This window comes from Myotis daubentonii, chromosome 16, assembly GCF_963259705.1.
Source record: "Myotis daubentonii chromosome 16, mMyoDau2.1, whole genome shotgun sequence".
NCBI lineage: Eukaryota > Metazoa > Chordata > Mammalia > Chiroptera > Vespertilionidae > Myotis > Myotis daubentonii.
Window position 1 is genome coordinate 56688627 of NC_081855.1, and position 18429 is coordinate 56707055.

Below are 18429 nucleotides of genomic sequence, written 5' to 3' on the forward strand. Positions count from 1 at the left end.
GACGCCTGCGCGGCCTCGGACTGACCGCTTCTTTCCGATGGAGACGAGAATGCAGGGGAGCCACGCTCCGCTCCTGGTCTGGATTCGCTCAGGGCCGCCTGCGCCCGCAGGGTGAGCTGTGACCAAACAAACGAGAACGAGAAGAGCAATAACAAGACAAAGAAGCGGCCCGCGGCAGGGCCCAGGCTTCCTGCCGGGCGAGTGCTGCACGGCCGCCGGTGCGAGTGCGCCGACAGGCGGGCGTGGGCACGCGGTGGCCCTCGCACTGGCCTCCCTGTCATGTGTCTCCCGAGCCGGTGCGGCGGGCGTGTGGAGCCGGTTCTTGAGTCTGGCAAGCAGCCTGCTGTAAATGGCCTGCCATCGGCGGGTCTCGCGCCCCGTTTCCCCTGCACTCCCTGGGACGGACACCCACAGAGCCGCTCGCCGGTCTGGAGGAGGGAGGGGACCGACGGGAGCAGGGGCATCTGCCTGCGTGACCTTCCACAGCGACAGCCGGTCCTGCTCGCCCCGGGCCCGGGGGTCCTCGCGGGAGCCCGGTCAGGCGACCGAGGAGGCGGCGCCGAGAGCCTGAGTGAACGTGGGGCAGGTCGTGGATTCGACCCCCACACCCGTGCAGCTCCCCAGCGTTGGCTGCTTCCCGCAGGTCCAGGGCAGCTGAAACGGGGATTTTTTTTAAGTATAAACACAAAAGCCAGTCCTGCTTGGGGAAGCCCCTCATCCTGGCCTTCGGTTCCCTACCGCCCAGGGTCCCGGGTGGGAAGGCAGGGAGCACCCGTCGAGGGCAGGTTTCCCAGAGCCCTCACGGAAGGTCCCTCACGCAGCTACCACGTTTGTTCCAATGCCTCTTGCGTACCGTGTGGCCTGTGGGTGGACCTGTGTGACCTGCGGGTGTACCTGCGAGTGTACCTGTGTGACCTGTGGGTGTACCTGTGGGTGTACCTGCGTGGCCTGTGGGTGTACCTGTGTGACCTGTGGGTGTACCTGTGGGTGTACCTGCGTGGCCTGTGGGTGTACCTGCGGGTATGCCTGTGTGGCCTGTGGGTGTACCTGCGGGTGTACCTGCGGGTGAAGAACAGTGTCTCCTGGCCTCTGAGCGGAGCAGCAGGGACGGAAGCCCCTGGGTGGGCCACGGTGCAGGACACAGGGCTGATCGAGGGACTGGCCTCGTGCCTGCACGGCCTTGCAGTGGTGCCGCCATGACACCTCCTCTCTCTGCAGGTGCTGCTGAGCCAGGTGCATCGGCTGAGAGCCCTGGACCTGCTGGGCCGGTTCCTGGACCTGGGCCCCTGGGCGGTGAGCCTGGTGCGTTTCTGCTGCGGGCACAGTCAGAAGGGGCGTCCCTGTGTGGTCGAGGGTGACGTGGGCGTGGCCGGTGGCCCGTGAGGCCCTGGGAGGGCGAGGTGGGCCTGTTGCCACCGTGTCGGGGTTTGGTTTCGCCCTCTTGTCCCACCTGCTATTATTAGGTGTCACTTGCAGCATAGAAAGTGCGCCAGCGTGTGGCTCTCCAGGGAGCAGCTCAGGCTGCCTGGCCCCACCCCAGCCACACGGCACGTTCCCGGGAGCCCGCGTCGCACTCGGCTCTAGGCGCGGTTGAGCCCTCTCCCAGTTGCCCTGCAGAGGAGGGGGCAGCCGGTTAGAACAGGAAAGATGGGCAAACGCGGAACCGAGGAGCAGTCGTTTTCCAGCAGAGCAGGAGGAGAGAGCTGGGGGGGCCTTTGGGTGAGGGGAGCGGGGACCTGCTGGTCGGGTGCCGTGCGAGGCCTTGTCCGCTCTGTTACAAATAACGGAGTGACGGTGTGGGACGTTACTGCTCCTGGAGCACGGGCAGCTGAGGAGCCTGCGCCACCAGCTGCGCGTGTCCGTGGCGGGCGGGCCTGTGTTCGCGGGCGGCCTGCTGGCCGAGGTAAACTCCGTGTTCGCAGTGAGGTGGGGTGGCTGCCCTGTGCTCGGCCCGGCTGAGAGGGCAGACGGCTGCTGCGCGGGCCCCGCGCTCTCTGTTCTCCGTGTGTGGCTGTTTGAGTCTCCTCGTTACACACGTCACCGGCCCTTGAAGGGAAGAGGATTGGGAGGGACAGTCCGGCCCGGCACGGGGTGGCCCCCAGGTGCCGCGGCAGGGTCTGCGCACCTGTCAGCGCCACGCAGTCCCCGTGGAAGCAGCAGGGAGACGGGTATGGATAGCATCTCAGAGAGGTGTTCATTCCATGGCGGACACACACAGCTCGCTCTGGCCCGGGGGAATGGAGCCAGGCCAGGGAGCGTGTGACTCACTGGGAAAGCGAGGCCCTCAGGTGAGGCCTGCATGCCCGTCCTCGTTAGATGTGGCCCTGCTGTGGCCGACGGCTGGTGTCCCGCCCCAGGAGGGGCCCCTGTCCGGGGGGTGCCCCTGTCCGGGAAGGCCCCTGTCCGGGGAGGCCCCTGTCCGGGGGGTGCCCCTGACTGGAGTCCCAACACATTTGAGATAAGTCAGCACAAAACCAATGGAATAGACACTGCGGGCTTTGCCCCTCGTCCTTCTCGCTAAGATGCCATCTTCTCCCTGACGTCCCCGCCTGAGCGCACAAAGGATCCCCTCCCCCAAAGGTGCTCCCTGCCAGGTACGGGGCCCGGGAGCCCCGAAGTTGCAGCTCCCCGGGTGCCTTTGTCCGAAGGCCCCTCCCCGTGTCCGTGTGCCTGTGGGGCTGGCGGACGAGTCGTAGAGAGCCAGACGCCGTCCACACCTGAGGGTCACAGGCCTTTAGTCCTGTTGCCGAGAGCAGGCAAGGCCCCCGGTGAGGCTGGGGCCCCGGGACGGGCCAGCCGGCAGCTTCCAGACATGAAGTCGGACCAGGGCATCGAGGAGCCCATGCTGTGGGCGAGACACTGCTGCTGCCGTCCCACGGCCCATCTTCCGGAGCCCCAGCGGCGCCCCCACCCCGGCCGCCTGCTCCCCGCTGACACGGACTCTCCCTGCAGGCCCTGTCCGTGGGCATCTTCCCCTACGTGCTCAAGCTGCTGCAGAGCTCGGCGCGCGAGCTGCGGCCCCTGCTTGTCTTCATCTGGGCCAAGATTCTCGCCGTGGACAGTGTGAGTAGTCCGTGTCCTCCCCGTGGGCGTGAGCCATGGCAGCGTGTCTCGAGGTGCCAGCCCCCAGGGCGGGCGGGGCTCCTGAGAGTGGGCAGGGCCACCGCGGGAGACGGGGTGGCAGGGGCAAGGGGGGCCTGCAAAGGAGCTGGTCCTGCGGCCAGGCCCCCTGGCCCATCCCCGCCGCCCCGGAAGCGTGTGTGCTGGGCGCGCACCTCGCACCCCGTGCCGCGGCGAACCTCTGGCTGTCTCGCTCACCGCCCCCCCCCCCCCTCCTCTCCGCAGTCCTGCCAAGCCGACCTGGTGAAGGACAGTGGCCACAAGTACTTCCTGTCGGTGCTGGCCGACCCCTACATGCCGGTGAGGCCCGTGCTGTGCGGTGGGAGATGTGTCGTGGGTCCTCTGGCCTGTTCTGCGGGCACCGCGTGGAGGGCTCCGAGAAGGTGCCCCCCCCGCCCCCCAGCTGGGGGCCGCGCTCATGCTGCAGCCCCTTCACGTCGGCGCGCTCCTAAGCTCCCCTGAGCGGGCGGCCTCTGCCGTGTGGGGCCCGCTCTCCCTCACGCCTGGGAGCCGAGCTAGCTCACGACCGCGCACACCTGCGCGGTGACAGCTCACCCGTCGAGGGAGGCGCCGACGTGCCCCGGAATCAGGGGGAACGAAGCTTAAATTCTTTTTTTTTTTTTTTAAATATATTTTATTGATTTTTTTACAGAGAGGAAGGGAGAGAGACAGAGAGTCAGAAACATCGATGAGAGAGAAACATCGATCAGCTGCCTCCCGCACACCCCCCACTGGGGATGCGCCCGCAACCAAGGCACATGCCCCTGACCGGAATCGAACCTGGGACCCCTCAGTCCGCAGGCCGACGCTCTATCCACTGAGCCAAACCGGTTCTGGCCGAAGCTTAAATTCTAAGTAGGTTTTATTACGTGGAGTCGTTCAAGCTCGGCGCGTGTGAGCAGCGTGTGTCACGACTCCTGTGAACACGCAGCCCCCGCCGCTGCGCTGTGGGAAGGAGGGGACGCAGTTTAGCCCTCTGGCCGGTCTCCCTAGTAAAGGCGTGTGAACCGCCCCAGCACTGAAGGCAGGTCTGTGAAAGGCAGGTGGGCGTGTGTTTTAAGGGGCATTGAGGCGGCGTCATAGGGGAGGGTGCAGTGCCCGGTGCCTGTGGCCGCCTCGGGCCCCGCTGCACCGAGGGAGGACGGGAGAGTTTTGTTTTAAATGTTTTACTGACTTCAGAGAGGACAGAAGAGAGAGAGAAACATCCATGATGAGAGAATCATGGACCGGCTGCCTCCTGCACACCCCCCACTGGGGATCGAGCCCCAACCCGGGCCTGTGCCCCGACCGGGAATCGCACCGTGCCCTCCTGGGTCATAAGTCAACGCTCAACCGCGGAGCCAGCCGGCCGGGGACAGTGTCGGGTTGACCTGTCCAGCGGACGCCCGGGGAGAGGAAGGAGCTCCCTGTGCCTGAGGGGGGCAGCCGGGCCGCGGGTGAGGGGGACCACGGCTGTGCCCATCCTGTGGCTGCACCGCGGGAGCAGCGGCGCTCTGCGGGCCTGAGGCCGGCCGACCCTCCGAAGGGCTGTCCGTGCTGCAGCTCAGGGACAGGCAGGCCGCTCGCTCGCTCTCGGTCTGGGTGGCGGGGTGCGGGGCGCGGGGGGCGGGGCGTGATTCTCCTCTTCTTCCAGGCCGAGCACAGGACCATGACGGCCTTTGTCCTCGCCGTGATCGTCAACAACTACAACACGGGCCAGGTGGGTGCCCGGCGCCACGGTGCGGGGTGCGGGCGGGCCCCCCCCCCCCCCGGCCACCCACAGGGGCCGTTGGAACGGGTGGGACTTAGGAGGAGGGACATACCAAGATCTCAGAGGTGAGGGCCGTGACCCCGGCCGCGGCCCTCAGGCGCCCTGGGCGTGTGGCCCACGCTGTCCTCTGTCGCGCAGGAAGCCTGCCTGCAGGGGAACCTGATCGCCATCTGCCTGGAGCAGCTCACCGACCCCCACCCGCTGCTGCGCCAGTGGGTGGCCATCTGCTTGGGGCGCATCTGGCAGAACTTCGACTCGGCCCGGTGGTGTGGGGTGCGGGACAGCGCCCACGAGAAGCTCTGCAGCCTCCTCTCCGACCCCATTCCCGAGGTGAGTCCCGGGGCCGCGGCGCTGGAGGTCCTGCCGGGCGTGTGGGCCAAGGGGCGCCACTGGGATGGCACCTCCAAGGGGGCTGCTCCCACCAGGGTGCGCCTGGCGTCCGGAAGCTGCGCCCCCACAGCCCATGCCCTGAACCCTGTCCCCCAAACCCCGTCTCCCTCACCGCACAGCCCCTCGGGCCGGGCCACGAGGCCCCCTTCCCAGCAGGGCGGGCGGGCGGGCGGGCGGGCTGTGACCGGTGCCTCCGCAGGTGCGCTGCGCGGCCGTCTTCGCCCTTGGCACCTTTGTGGGCAACTCTGCCGAGAGGACCGACCACTCCACCACCATCGACCACAACGTGGCCATGATGCTGGCCCAGCTCATCAGTGACGGGAGCCCCGTGGTGCGGAAGGTGCGTGCCCGGCCGAGCCGCAACCCTGTGCGCAGCCAGAGCTCAGCTCCCCGTCTGATCCCCCAGAAGGCGCTGCCCCAGACGCGCCTTTACCAGGCCGGCCCGCCCAGGGCCCCGGAGGCCAGCGTCCCCACCACCGGCGAGCGCAGGGCTCTGTCTTCGCCCTCTTCTCCAGGGCGCTGCGCCTCCAGCCGGGGTCAGGGGTCGCTGCTGCTCACGGGCTGTGACCGTGCCTCCCTCCCAGGAGCTGGTGGTGGCGCTGACGCACCTGGTGGTTCAGTACGAGAGCAACTTCTGCTCCGTGGCCCTGCAGTTCATGGAGGAGGAGAAGAACTACCCGCTGCCCTCGCCCGCCACCACAGGTACGGCCTCGCCGGGCCCTTCGTCAGAACCGTGAGTGGCCCTCAGCTCTGCCAGAAGCGGAGGAGGCACCACGTCCTCGCACCTGGACGCCAGCTCTGAGTGGCCTGGTTCCCCCTGCCGCGCGCCCAGCAGGACAGAAAGGGCGGGACGGGCTGCTCTGGCCCCTGCCTCGTCCTCCCGTACCCTTTTGGAATGAGATTCCTGGGAGTGACGGCGGCCGGGGCTCAGCGCCCGTGCCCCCTGCGGGGACAATGCCATCGTGGTGCTGGGTCCCGGCTCTGAGGCACCTCAGGTGGCGCCTAACATCTGCCTTTTACCCAGTCGGTCTCGTTGCCCCGGCCGCCCCTGCCCTGGAGCTCCGCCTTCCCTCCGGGAAGAGGGCTCGTGATCGCAGGGAAGTGAAGGCACTGCCTGTCAGTGCGTCAGGGAGGGGACCGGGGGTGCATGTGCCCCGTGGGAACAGCCGTGCGCCACCAGAGGGCAGCGGGGGTCCTGCCAGCGCCCACTCACAGGGCACCTGGTGCGGCCGCAGGGCCTGCTCACGAAACCACACGCGTGGGTCACCTGCTCCTCCCCGCCCCACCCCGCCCCACCCCGCCCCGCGCGTGACTTTGGGCAGCTGACTGGCTGCCTGTGTCAGACCCTCGCTGCACGCATGGGCTCGGGGTGGCATTCGCACAGCACCCCCAACGCCTGCGGTGATGCGGTCTCCCCTTCCCCCAGAGAGCGGGAGCCTGACCCCCGTGCGCGACAGCCCCTGCGCCCCCCGGCTACGCTCCGTGAGCTCCTACGGCAACATCCGCGCCGTGGCCACCGCCCGCAGCCTGAACAAGTCCCTGCAGAACCTGAGCCTCACGGAGGAGTGTGAGAGGCGGGGCCGGGCCCGTGGGGGGGGGGGGGGGCGCCGAGGAATCGGGTGCCGCCCCACAGATGTGTGGCCCCCAGAGGCACTGCGGGCAAGTGGCTCCGAGCCCCCTCCCCCGCCTGGGTCCCCCGCAGCCAGGTCCCCTTGGGAGGTCAGCGGCCCCACGGGTGTCCATCATGCCGCTACGGGTGGGACCGAAAGGGGGTCCGGGCGCCCAGACTGATGGCCTCCGTGTGCCGGCAGCGGGTGGCGCCGTGGCCTTCTCCCCCGGGAACCTGAGCGCCAGCAGCAGCGCCAGCAGCACGCTGGGCAGCCCTGAGAACGAGGAGTACATCTTGTCCTTCGAGACCATCGACAAGATGCGCAGGGTCAGCTCCTACTCGGCGCTCAACTCCCTCATAGGTGAGGCCGCAACCACAGAGGGCCCTGGCCACCCGGCGGGACGTGAGAAGCGCCGTCACCCAGCTTGGAGCGGGTGACGGGCCGCTTCGCCGCGAGGGAGGCTGGTGGGACCTTCCGTCGCTCGGTCACAGCCCGGGGCAGCGGTCTCCGCCGTGGCCCTGCCGCAGGAGGCAGCCCCCTGCCCCTGACCCATCTCCCCTCCCCCAGGCGTCTCCTTCAACAGCGTCTACACGCAGATATGGCGTGTGCTGCTGCACCTGGCGGCCGACCCCTACCCCGACGTGTCGGACCTGGCCATGAAGGTGCTCAACAGCATTGCCTACAAGGTGCGTGTGCTGCCCGCGCCCCGGCCCCGCAGGCCCCGCAGGCCAGGCCTGTCCTGGCTCAGACACGTCTCCGAACCCCGACACACCCACGTGAGCTTCCCCCACTACCTACCGAGTCGCACCGTCCCTGCCCGCTCCATCCCCGTGCCCCGTGTGGTCGCCCTCGTGCTGACCTGCTTACCCCCCTCCTGGCTGGAGCGGAACCTTAGGAGCCACCTTCTAGTTTCACGCTCCACTTCCCGGTTGGTTGGCACCTTCATCTTTTATTTTTTCGGCTCACTCTCCCCTGAGTGCCAGGACCAGGAGGGCACAGCCCCTCTCGCTGGCACAGTGCCAGGCCCTCGGCCCCCAGCCCTGCTGCCCGCGTGGAAGGAGGCCAGCCCTGGGCCCACTGCCCCAGGAAGAAGGGCGCGCCCACTGGTGCGGCGTCTCCTCGCCAAAAGGCCTTTCCTGCCGAAGCCGCTCGGAAGGCCCAGCCTGTGGCCTCAGCGTGTCCCCCGCTGACCGTGTGTCCCTCTCCCCTGGCTCTTCCAGGCCACCATGAACGCCCGGCCGCAGCGCATCCTCAGCGCGTCCTCCCTCACCCAGTCGGCGCCCGCCAGCCCCACCAACAAGGGCGTCCACATGCAGCACGCGGGGTGAGTGCCAGAGCGGCGTCCAAGGGGCAGCGCCCTGGTCCCAGGACGCCGGCTCGCCCACTGCTGCCTAGTGTCCTCACCGCCCTCCCCGCGCCCCTCACGCCTGCGCGGCTCCCATCCGGCCCTTCCTGCGATCCTTCCGCCTTCATGGCACAGACCGCAGCAGAGCTGGCCGGGGCCTGGCCTCTGGCCCTCGCTCCGAGGCTTGTGGGCAGCGTCTGTGTCCCATCGTGGCTGCGGCGCCGTGCTCACTGCGGGAGGAGGCAGCCTGCCTCCCGCTGGCTCCAGTGGGTCCCCGGGACCTGCCGGGCTCACTGCTCAGCATCAGCAGCTGTTGGAGTCGCTGGTGGGCGGGAGGAGAGGGGGCCCGGTGTTTGGCGTCCATGGCGGCTCTAGGTGACGCCGGGTTTCTGCTCCCTGACGGCAGGGGCTCCCCGCCAACGTCCAGCGCCAGCAGCTCCAGCCCCACCAACGATGTGACCAAGCAGCCAGGCAGCCGCGACCTGCCATCGGGCCGGCTGGGCGCCGCCGGGCCCACAGGGGCGCAGTACACGCCCCACTCCCACCAGTTCCCCCGCACACGGAAGATGTTCGACAAGGGCCCCGACCAGGTGCGTGCCGTGCGCGGGGTGCCCGGGCCCGGCTCAGACTCCTGCTCGGTTCACGCCTCGGGGACGCGGGGGCCCAGTCTGAGCGCAGCCTCGCACCATGTGGCCGAGGCCTGTGGGGATCGGGGACCAGGCGCCCAGGGGCCTGTCCAACCACTAAGGCAGGGACAGCCCAGGCCACCCCACCGGCCCCCGGGCAACAGGGTTCCTACAGCCCGTCCCCTCACTCAGCCCCAGGCTTACGGGACGCAGCAGCCAGACCTGCCTTTGTCTGGTCTGAGCGGCTCTGAGGCAGAGAGACCGAGGGCACAGGCTCACTTGTCTCCCCCCCCCCCCCCCCCCCCCCCCCCGGCACCTGGAAGTCCGCCGATGACCCAGACGACACCGGACACAAGAGCTTCATCTCGGCCGCGATGCAGACGGGCTTCTGCGACTGGAGCGCCCGGTACTTTGCGCAGCCCGTCATGAAGGTGCGCGGCCTGGGGCGCGGCCGGCCCTGTCTCAGACGGGGCAGGAAGCCGCCCGCCTGAGCGTCCTGTCTGCCGAGCGGGTCTGGTTCCCGGGGGCGGGGGTGGGCCAGCAGCCAGGGCCTGGCCCGATGCGCCCTGCGGCCCCCAGAGCGTGGGCATGAGGTCCGGCAGGAAGTGTCCTCTCCGCACTGGGCCCTCGGGGGCATCGGGCTGTTGCGGTCGCGTGCACACGGATTGTCCCGCGGCTGCCACGCCCGTGGGAACAGCCCCGGTGCCGGGCTTCAGGTGGCGCCCGGCGTTGGCGTGAAAGACGCTGCGTCTGCCGTTCCGGGTGCAGCTGACCTGGGAGGCCTCAGGACTTCGCAGATTTCCTGTTACGTTCGTTGGAGATCTTTGCTAAAAGCGTGTTTTATCTCGTTTTGTTGTTTTGGTTTTTTTAAAGACTTTTTTAAAATATATTTTTATTGATTTCGGAGAGGAAGGAAAAGGGAGAGAGAGATGGAAACATCCATGATGAGAGAGAATCATGGATCGGCTGCCTCCTGCAGGTCCCCCACTGGGGATCGAGCCCACAACCCGGGCATGTGCCCTTGACCGGAATCGAACCTGGGACCTTTCAGTCCGCAGGCTGACGCTCTATCCACTGAGCCAAACCGGCTAGGGCTGTTTTTTTTTTTTTTTTTTTTTCATTTTCCTACTTTTCCTAGGTGGTATGCACAGGTGTGCGGTGCTTGCGTTGATTTAACTAGCTGTGTAATGGCACGTGTGTGCGATGAAATGCAATGGGAACTTTTCTAGTAGCCTGTGTCCCAGGAGAATTAGAAATAGCTCAAGGCTGGGATCGCACCTCAGAAATGAAGACCCCCCCCCCCCGCCCCGCCCAGATGCCTTGGTCACAGGACCTGCGTGCTCACAGCAGAGCTGTCGTCACGTGACACCAGTTAGCAAGGCCGAGTCCCAGGCACATGGCGGGAGTGACCGCGTTTGCTGGTTTGTTCACGTCGCAGGGACTTCTCCCAGGTCCGAGTGGCCAAGAGGAGCTTCCCGGACAGGGCCCCCCTTTGATGGAGGAGACCACCCCCTCCCCACACGCCTCCCAGAGCTCACACCCCCTCCCCACACGCCTCCCAGAGCTCACACCTGCTTCAGAAAGAACATTAGGCACGGTCTGTCGTGTGCTTTAAAGAAGACGAGTTGAACTTTGCTCTGATGACGAAGGGTACGGGATTTGTGCTCAGCCCCTGGGCGTGCCAGCCTCGTGCCCTGTCCCACGCTGGAGCCTCCCGCTGATCCCACACCCATCAAGGGCGTCGCGAGAGTAAATAGCTACAAGCCAGTGTCCCTCGTACCATGGGCCCAAGTCCTCACCTGATTAGCAAAGCAGCCGCAGCCAATAGAACACGGACGGCCACAGGCCGGTGACCAGGGGCTCTGTCCCAGGACGGCAGGTGGGCCCCGCGTTTTACATGCTCCTGTGAGGACTATTCCCATAGAGCAGGGGAAGCCAGGGGCGCCTCCACAGCTGCAGAGCGAGGGTGGGCAGGTCTCCGCGTCCGTTCCCAGTAACTGCGCTGGGCGGGCCGGCTGGGCTAGGCGGGGCTTCCCTCGCAGGCACCTGGGGGCCTGTCCGCGTTGTCGGCGTTGGCGGAAGACAGTGGTTTCCCGGAGAAGCAGGGGCAGGCGGCCAGGTGGGAAGCCTCGGGGGCGGGGGGAGGGGCAGACCTGTGTGCAGATGGCCCTGTCGTGTGCGCGGAAGCCCAGGTCCTCCGTGTGCTGCTGGAGGGAGTGATTCCAAGCCGCCGGGCGCAGCGTCAGGGCAGACTCGTGCTTCTGTGTGAAATCACACGTTCCCAGTGGCACCCAGAGAAACACGGAATATTTAAATACAAGCCCCAAAGAACATCGCGTGCCAGAGCCACATGCCGAGAAGTACGGGCACCGGGAGGAGATCCGCCCTGAATCCATGGGGAGCCTGTTCGTGGTTGAACGACTCAGCAATGTCTTCCCTAAATTGATGTTATAAGTCCATACGGTCGCCATCGAAGTCCCAACAGGCTTTTAAGAACCAGCAGCCTCGTCTCTGATGCAGGAGGAAAGCAGAGGCCGGAGTAGCCCGGACGGGGGCGTGGTCGTGGCTGGGACGCACGGTCTCGTGGCGAGGCTCACCGCACAGCCCAGGCGGTCGGGACACGTGACGTGGTGGCAGGCCAGCGGGACCCGGAGCCAGGATTGGTCTGGAGCAGTGGGCTGTCCATTCTCAACTAAGACACTGGGTTCGGCGGGGAAGGGGACAGTGGGCCGCAGCCCCTCACACCTGCAGGAACAGGCCCGAGCGAGTCAGCCCTGAATGGGGACCACGAAACGTCGGGAAGGAAACCTTGGCCCAGGCGAGGCGCCGGTTCCTTTAATCCTACGTCAGAAGAGGCCAATATGCAAATGCCCCTCCACCAGGAGGGGGTGGGCCAGCTGGCCAGCCTCCCGTGTCCCCGTCCCCCCCCCCCCTCCCGGGCGCGAACCCGTGCCCTGGGCCTCCAGGAGGAGAATGAGATACAAGAAGCAGGAGCCTTCCGAAGAAAGGGCTGCGGGAGCCACGGACTAGAGACGCGGCCGCGAAGGAGTTTGGGCTGGCGGCAGGCCCTCCGCGCTGGGCTTGGACTGCGGGTCTGCGCTCGGCCCTCCCGACTCCGCCACGGCTGGTGCTCCCAGAGGGACCAGCGCTCCAGGGGCCCGGCTGCCTCCGAGGGTGCCCGGGGCCCTGCTCCGGCCACACCCCTCCATGGCCTCTAACCAGAGAAGGAACCTGGGCCGGGCCTGAGGGCTGCAGGGGCCGGACCAGCCTCTGTGCGGCGTGCGGGGAACGGGCCTGGTTCTGGCCGATCGGCGTCTGACGGCGGGTGTTGCGCTTGCAGATCCCGGAGGAGCATGACCTGGAGAGTCAGATCCGCAAGGAGCGGGAGTGGCGGTTTCTGCGCAACAGCCGTGTGCGGAGGCAGGCACAGCAGCTCATCCAGAGGGGTGAGGCGGCCGACGCGCAGGAGAGCGGGGGGGCCCTGGGGTTCCCGCCCCCACGAGTGTGGCTCCTGCGTTTGACGTTTCACAGGGGGAGCGGCCCGCCCCAGGCCCGGGTGCAGGCCCGCGTCTGGCTGTGGCTGAGGCTGCCTTGCGTCCCTTGCGCAGGCATCACGCGGCTGGACGACCAGATCTTCCTGAACCGGAACCCCGGCGTCCCCTCCGTGGTCAAGTTCCACCCCTTCACGCCCTGCGTGGCTGTCGCGGACAAGGACAGCATCTGGTGAGTGTGTGCACACGGGTGAGGGGGTAGGGAGGGGAGAGTGTGTGCACACGGCACCAGTGTAAGTGGGGGGGGGGGGGGAGTGTGTGCACACGGCACCGGTGTAAGGGGGGGGGAGTGTGTGCACACGGCACCGGTGTAAGCGGGGGGGGGGGGGAGTGTGTGCACACGGCACTGGTGTAAGGGGGGGGAGTGTGTGCACACGGCACCAGTGTAAGCGGGGGGGGGGGGGAGTGTGTGCACACGGCACCAGTGTAAGGGGGGGAGGTGTGTACACACGGCACCAGTGTAAGGGGGGGGGGAGTGTGTGCACACGGCACCGGTGTAAGGGGGGGAGTGTGTGCATAAGGGTGGGGGGCTGGGGGGGGAGTGCGTGCACACGGCACCAGTGGGGGGGGGGCGCAGGGTGGCCATGACGGCCGTCCTGGAGGTGGTGCCCCGGCTCCACCGTGTCCCTCTCTTGCTCCTGGAGCTTCTGGGACTGGGAGAAGGGGGAGAAGCTGGACTACTTCCACAACGGGAACCCTCGGTACACGCGGGTCACGGCCATGGAGTACCTCAACGGCCAGGACTGCTCGCTGCTGCTCACGGCCACAGGTGAGCGTGCGCACGCGGGGCCGGCCTGGGGCCTGGGGACAGCGCGTGGCACAGCTCCCTCGGACCCTGGCCATTCGCTGGCAGCGGGGCCGTCCTCAGTCACAGCGAAGGCCACTGTCCCCGGGAGTTGGGTGGCTTCTGAGGCAAAGGGCTTCCCTCACAGGAAGGCGCCGCAGCCTCTGTCCACGCAGCCCCCGCGAGGCGAGGTGGAGGGAGACGGGTCGCCAGGGGCCCTCTGCCTGGCGTTGACCTCACGGTCCCTCCAGTCACCCACACCAGCGGCGGGTCCCACTCTCCCATTTGGTCTAAATGCCGGCACTGCGGCCTCACCCTGGAGCCTGGTTTGCCCACTGAGCCGCCTGGCGAACCGTCACCTCCCACAGCACTTCAGACACGGCTCTGCTTCCGGCTTAAGAAGCCGCTGCCCATCTACCAGCACCTCTATCCCAGAGGGCAGAGGTCGTGGGGGAGCGCGGAGCTGGGGTGAGGGAGGAGGTGGGCGTCCTCCCGGGCTCCGAGCCCTGGGACAGAAGGGCTGGCCCCGGACTGAGCGCTCCTCCCAAAGGTCCCTGGCCCCTCGGGAGGGCGCGCCCACGGGGACAGCCTGCTGGTGGCGCTGCTCCCACCAGGCCTCCGCGAGGCGCGGGGCATCTTCATGCTCCTCCTCTTGCCGGAGAGCCAGGCCTGCGTGCTGACCGCCGTCTCTCCTCTCCCCTCCCCAAGATGACGGCGCCATCAGAGTCTGGAAGAATTTTGCTGATTTGGAAAAGAATCCAGAAATGGTGACGGCGTGGCAGGGGCTCTCGGACATGCTGCCGACGAACCGAGGTCAGTGTCAAGGCCAAGCCTGGAACCGCGAGCCGGCCGCTTGCCCGTCTCCACAAGCGCGTCTGCCTGGGAGAGGCGGCGGTGCAGGGGCCGTCGGGCTGACCTCTGACCTGGGGCGTCCCTGGCCTGCGTGCACCTGTCCTCGGCCTCATCCCTGGCTGGCGGGGTGTCGCTGGGAAAAGCTGACAGGGCTGGGGGACTGCGTTCTGTGCTCTTTGTACCCAAATTAATCCCCCTTGTGGGGTGAGTGTGCCGTGGTCACCAGCGTGTGCTTGTGTCTGGGCTGGAGGCCATGCGCGCGCCTGACCCACCCTGTGCTGGCCTGGCCCCCCTGTGCTGAGGGTGCGCTGGCCTGGCCCCCCTGTGCTGAGGGTGCGCTGGCCTGGCCCCCCTGTGCTGAGGGTGCGCTGGCCTGGCCCCCCTGTGCTGAGGGTGCGCTGGCCTGGCCCCCCTGTGCTGAGGGTGCGCTGGCCTGGCCCCCCTGTGCTGAGGGTGCGCTGGCCTGGCCCCCCTGTGCTGAGGGTGCGCTGGCCTGGCCCCCCTGTGCTGAGGGTGCGCTGGGCTGGCCCCCCTGTGCTGAGGGTGCGCTGGCCTGGCCCCCCTGTGCTGAGGGTGCGCTGGCCTGGCCCCCCTGTGCTGAGGGTGCGCTGGCCTGGCCCTGCCCTGTGCTGAGGGTGCACTGGCCTGGCCCCGCCCTGTGCTGAGGGTGCGCTGGCCTGGCCCCCCTGTGCTGAGGGTGCGCTGGCCTGGCCCCGCCCTGTGCTGAGGGTGCGCTGGCCTGGCCCCCCTGTGCTGAGGGTGCGCTGGCCTGGCCCCCCTGTGCTGAGGGTGCGCTGGGCTGGCCCCCCTGTGCTGAGGGTGCGCTGGCCTGGCCCCCCTGTGCTGAGGGTGCGCTGGCCTGGCCCCCCTGTGCTGAGGGTGCGCTGGCCTGGCCCTGCCCTGTGCTGAGGGTGCGCTGGCCTGGCCCCGCCCTGTGCTGAGGGTGCGCTGGCCTGGCCCCCCTGTGCTGAGGGTGCGCTGGCCTGGCCCCGCCCTGTGCTGAGGGTGCGCTGGCCTGGCCCCCCTGTGCTGAGGGTGCGCTGGCCTGGCCCCCCTGTGCTGAGGGTGCGCTGGCCTGGCCCCCCTGTGCTGAGGGTGCGCTGGCCGCAACCCCACAGGCACAGCTCTGCACGCTGCCTGTCGGGTGGGGGCGCCCGGCCGCATGCGCAGTGGGTGCCAGGCCTGCCTGCTGCCCTTCCAGGAGGCAGGCTAGGGATCGCAAGGGTCCCGAGGCCTCGGCTCACGGCTCGCTGTGCCCCGCGACAGAGCCGTTCGGGTTGGGGTCAGGCTGTCAGGGTCTGGGTTCCCGGGGCCCTTGTCTCCCTCCCTTGCCCGGTGCTGCTGCTGCCAGAGGCTTCTCTGCTCCACCCCCCACCCCACCGTCCACACTGTCCCCTCCTGTCTCCTCCCCCCACCCCGTCCAAGCGCCTTAAGGAGACTCCGGAGCGGGCACCTGGCTGCCAGCAGGGACGGCTCCAGGCCGGCAGCACGGCGTGTGTTTAAATCGTAGCCATGCTTTTCAGAAACAAACTGTCAGCCGTGCACCCACCCGCCACACAGCCGTTTCCTGTCGCCTGGGCTGCAGGCCTGGCGGGAGCTGACGGGGACGGGCCCTGTCTCGGCCTCGCCTTGTACCTAGGACTGCCCAGCACCGTCTCCGGGGGCCCTGCCGCCCCGGCCCCTCTCTGCCTCCGGGCGCAGCCGCCGGGCAGCTCCTGCCACGTTGGCTGCACTAACGATGTGTGTTTCTGGCCACGAACCTCCCCAAAACGTCCCCTCGTCCCCACCTCTGGACCCCCCACCCCCGGCCACCCACCTGCACGGAGGCGATTCCCAGCCCCGGCACAGGGACGTGCGGTGCCGTGTGAGGTCCCATCTCAGTGGCCACAGCACCTCCCACCTCCCGTCCAGACACAGGCTGTTTAGAGGCAAAGCCCTGCTGACCGAGGGGGCGTTTGTCAGGTGAACGCTTGCCGGCCAGCAGGTGCGGCGAGGCCGGCTGCTCCACCTGTACCTCCCCTCCCCTCCCCTGCTGCCTGGTGTTCTGAGCCGTCGGTCAATCTGGTTGGGTCAGTGCGTCTGGCCGCTCGCCTCCCATCAGACCACGTCCCTGTCTCCTCGCAGGTCTGGCCCGAAAGGTCTCCATCTATCTTGACCACAGTAAGCAGGGAGGTGAGTGCCCTCTGCCCCACGGCTGCCCAGGGCCGGTGGGCGCTGCCCTCTCCTGCTGGCGCCTGTCCCCGCGCCTGCGGTGCCCTTCGGGGCAGCAGAGGGTCAGGGCTGGGCTCTCCCTCGTTCCATCCGCACCGATCCGTCCAATGCAAGGACGTTAGCCGGAGAGCACCCGCTTCCCTGGGCGCGTCAGGGAGCGGGAGCCCTGAGCCGAATCCCAGCCCAGAGGGAGCCTCCCTAGGGCCGCCCTCCGGGGCCTCCTCCCTCCGCAGGTGGGGGCTCCAGCCCAGCGGCTCCAAATCTCACGCCCTGTGGTGCCCACTCGTGGGCTCACCCTGCGTTCATGGAGGGTCCGCATTCTCTGTCCTCTCCAAGCCACGCCCACTGGCCCAGGAATGGGAACAGCAGGTCTCCATCTGCTGGCGAGGGCCTCGGCCGCCCCCCCAGGCCCCAGGCCCAGACCCAGGGCGCACGCGCCGTGTCCCAGAGCAGGTGCTCCAGGGCGAGGTTGTTCCCACCAAAACCGTCGAAACAGAACCTTTTCCCCGAGACGTCCACGCAGGGCCTCTGGCAGCCTCTGTTCCCAGAGGAGAAACCCGCACGGCTTGACGAGCGCCTGAGCGCAGGCAGCAGCGGGGCTGAGGGCTGAGGGCGAGAACAGCCTGGGGAGCCTGGCTTGGCGGGCGGAAGCCCCATCAGATGGTGTCCCAGGAGGAGACGGGGAGGGTGCTGAGGGCCATGGTGTCCCAGGAGGAGACGGGGAGGGTGCTGAGGGCCATGGTGTCCCAGGAGGAGACGGGGAGGGTGCTGAGGGCATGGTGTCCCAGGAGGAGACGGGGAGGGTGCTGAGGGCATGGTGTCCCAGGAGGAGACGGGGAGGGTGCTGAGGGGCATGGTGTCCCAGGAGGAGACAGGGAGGGTGCTGAGGGCATGGTGTCCCAGGAGGAGACGGGGAGGGTGCTGAGGGCATGGTGTCCCAGGAGGAGACGGGGAGGGTGCTGAGGGCATGGTGTCCCAGGAGGAGACGGGGAGGGTGCTGAGGGCATGGTGTCCCAGGAGGAGACGGGGAGGGTGCTGAGGGGCTGGGTGGGGACAGCGCCACCCACACAGGAGGCTGGTCGGCAGGTCCCACTGGGACTCTGGCTCTAGTGGCGTCTGCGACTTGCAGCTTCGTAGCGCTTGCGGGTGCGGTGCTGCCCTGTCCCAGCCCAGCGCCCGGCGAGGGCTTTGTGTACGTTTCACATCACCACGTGGGTGACTTACAAAGAGGCGGAGCCTTACCACCAGGCACCAGTGTCAGTCTTTTTCTAGGTGCGTCGGTATTGGTTCTTAGAGTAACGGCCTGGCTGTCCCCACATGTGCCCTGGCCAGGGATCGGCCAGGGATCGGCCAGGGATCGGGCGGCCAGGTCTTGGTGCACAGGCAATGCTCCAACCAACGGAACCCCGGCCTGGGTGACACGTGATTCCTGTCCGGGGCCAGGGCCTGACCAGCCTCCCAGCGACTGTTTTTCCTCATCTGTTTAGTGGCTCGTTCTCCACGGGCAGGCAGCGCAGCGAGGGGCCCGCGTGTCCCTGGGAGAGAACAAGGAGCACCTGCGGGCCCTGGGGCCCACCCCGCGGGGCTGAGAGCCCTTACAGGGAAGCCTGCGTGGGGGAGGGCGGAGACGGCCCAGAGGAGGGCGGGGCCGCGGGGGCTGCTCAGCGGGAGGACCACCCCGTCGGGGACGCTCTCCGCCCACCGCCCACCGCGTCTGGAAGGCAGGACGCAGGCCGGGAGGGGGAGCAGCAGGGCCTCCCTTGGCGGCTGTGTGTATGTGAGAGGCTTCTGCAGGCAGAGGCCCCGTCTCAGGTGACCCCCGGGAGGTGACCCCTGGGAGGTGCCCGCCTGGGGGAGGTTCGTCCCAGGATGGAGCAGCCAAGGGAGGCTCCCCGGCATTAAAAATTTCTCAAAAAAAAAAAGCAAAATGTTAGCAACTGTGAGATCGGGCGGTGGGTACCAGGGTTTCTACCGCGTTCTTCTCTGTGTTTAAAACGTTTGCAACTAAACATTTAAAAGTAAATCTTATTCTGCCCCCCGTGTGGCCAAGTGGTTAGAGTGTCAGCCCAGGGCCGCGGGGTCGAGGGGTCAATCCCGGCCCGCTCAGGGCGCTGCCGGAGACAACTGGTCAGAGTGTCTCTCAAGTCGATGTTTCCCTCTCTCTCTCTCTCTCTCTCTCTCTCTCTCTCT

At 67.7% G+C, this 18429-nt stretch overlaps 1 protein-coding gene across 3 annotated transcripts in view; it reads left to right on the forward strand.

Moving 5' to 3' along the window:
- The window catches only part of RPTOR (regulatory associated protein of MTOR complex 1), a 76201-nt gene that overhangs the window by 52541 nt on the left and 5231 nt on the right, over nucleotides 1-18429 (forward strand). For 2 of the 3 annotated variants that reach the window (XR_009449405.1, XM_059671474.1), the window contains exons 12-29: nucleotides 1219-1302; nucleotides 2953-3063; nucleotides 3346-3420; nucleotides 4754-4819; nucleotides 5009-5200; nucleotides 5460-5600; nucleotides 5845-5962; nucleotides 6687-6827; nucleotides 7072-7230; nucleotides 7438-7556; nucleotides 8091-8194; nucleotides 8622-8805; nucleotides 9165-9272; nucleotides 12182-12287; nucleotides 12450-12564; nucleotides 13037-13161; nucleotides 13885-13989; nucleotides 16153-16200. Coding sequence is in view for 2 of the 3 variants with exons in the window: in XM_059671474.1 (XP_059527457.1) it covers nucleotides 1219-1302; nucleotides 2953-3063; nucleotides 3346-3420; nucleotides 4754-4819; nucleotides 5009-5200; nucleotides 5460-5600; nucleotides 5845-5962; nucleotides 6687-6827; nucleotides 7072-7230; nucleotides 7438-7556; nucleotides 8091-8194; nucleotides 8622-8805; nucleotides 9165-9272; nucleotides 12182-12287; nucleotides 12450-12564; nucleotides 13037-13161; nucleotides 13885-13989; nucleotides 16153-16200 (2101 nt within the window). In the remaining variant the exon portion in view is untranslated. The remainder of the gene's footprint in view (nucleotides 1-1218; nucleotides 1303-2952; nucleotides 3064-3345; nucleotides 3421-4753; nucleotides 4820-5008; nucleotides 5201-5459; nucleotides 5601-5844; nucleotides 5963-6686; nucleotides 6828-7071; nucleotides 7231-7437; nucleotides 7557-8090; nucleotides 8195-8621; nucleotides 8806-9164; nucleotides 9273-12181; nucleotides 12288-12449; nucleotides 12565-13036; nucleotides 13162-13884; nucleotides 13990-16152; nucleotides 16201-18429) is intronic. The other variant, XM_059671475.1, reaches the window with a different exon arrangement.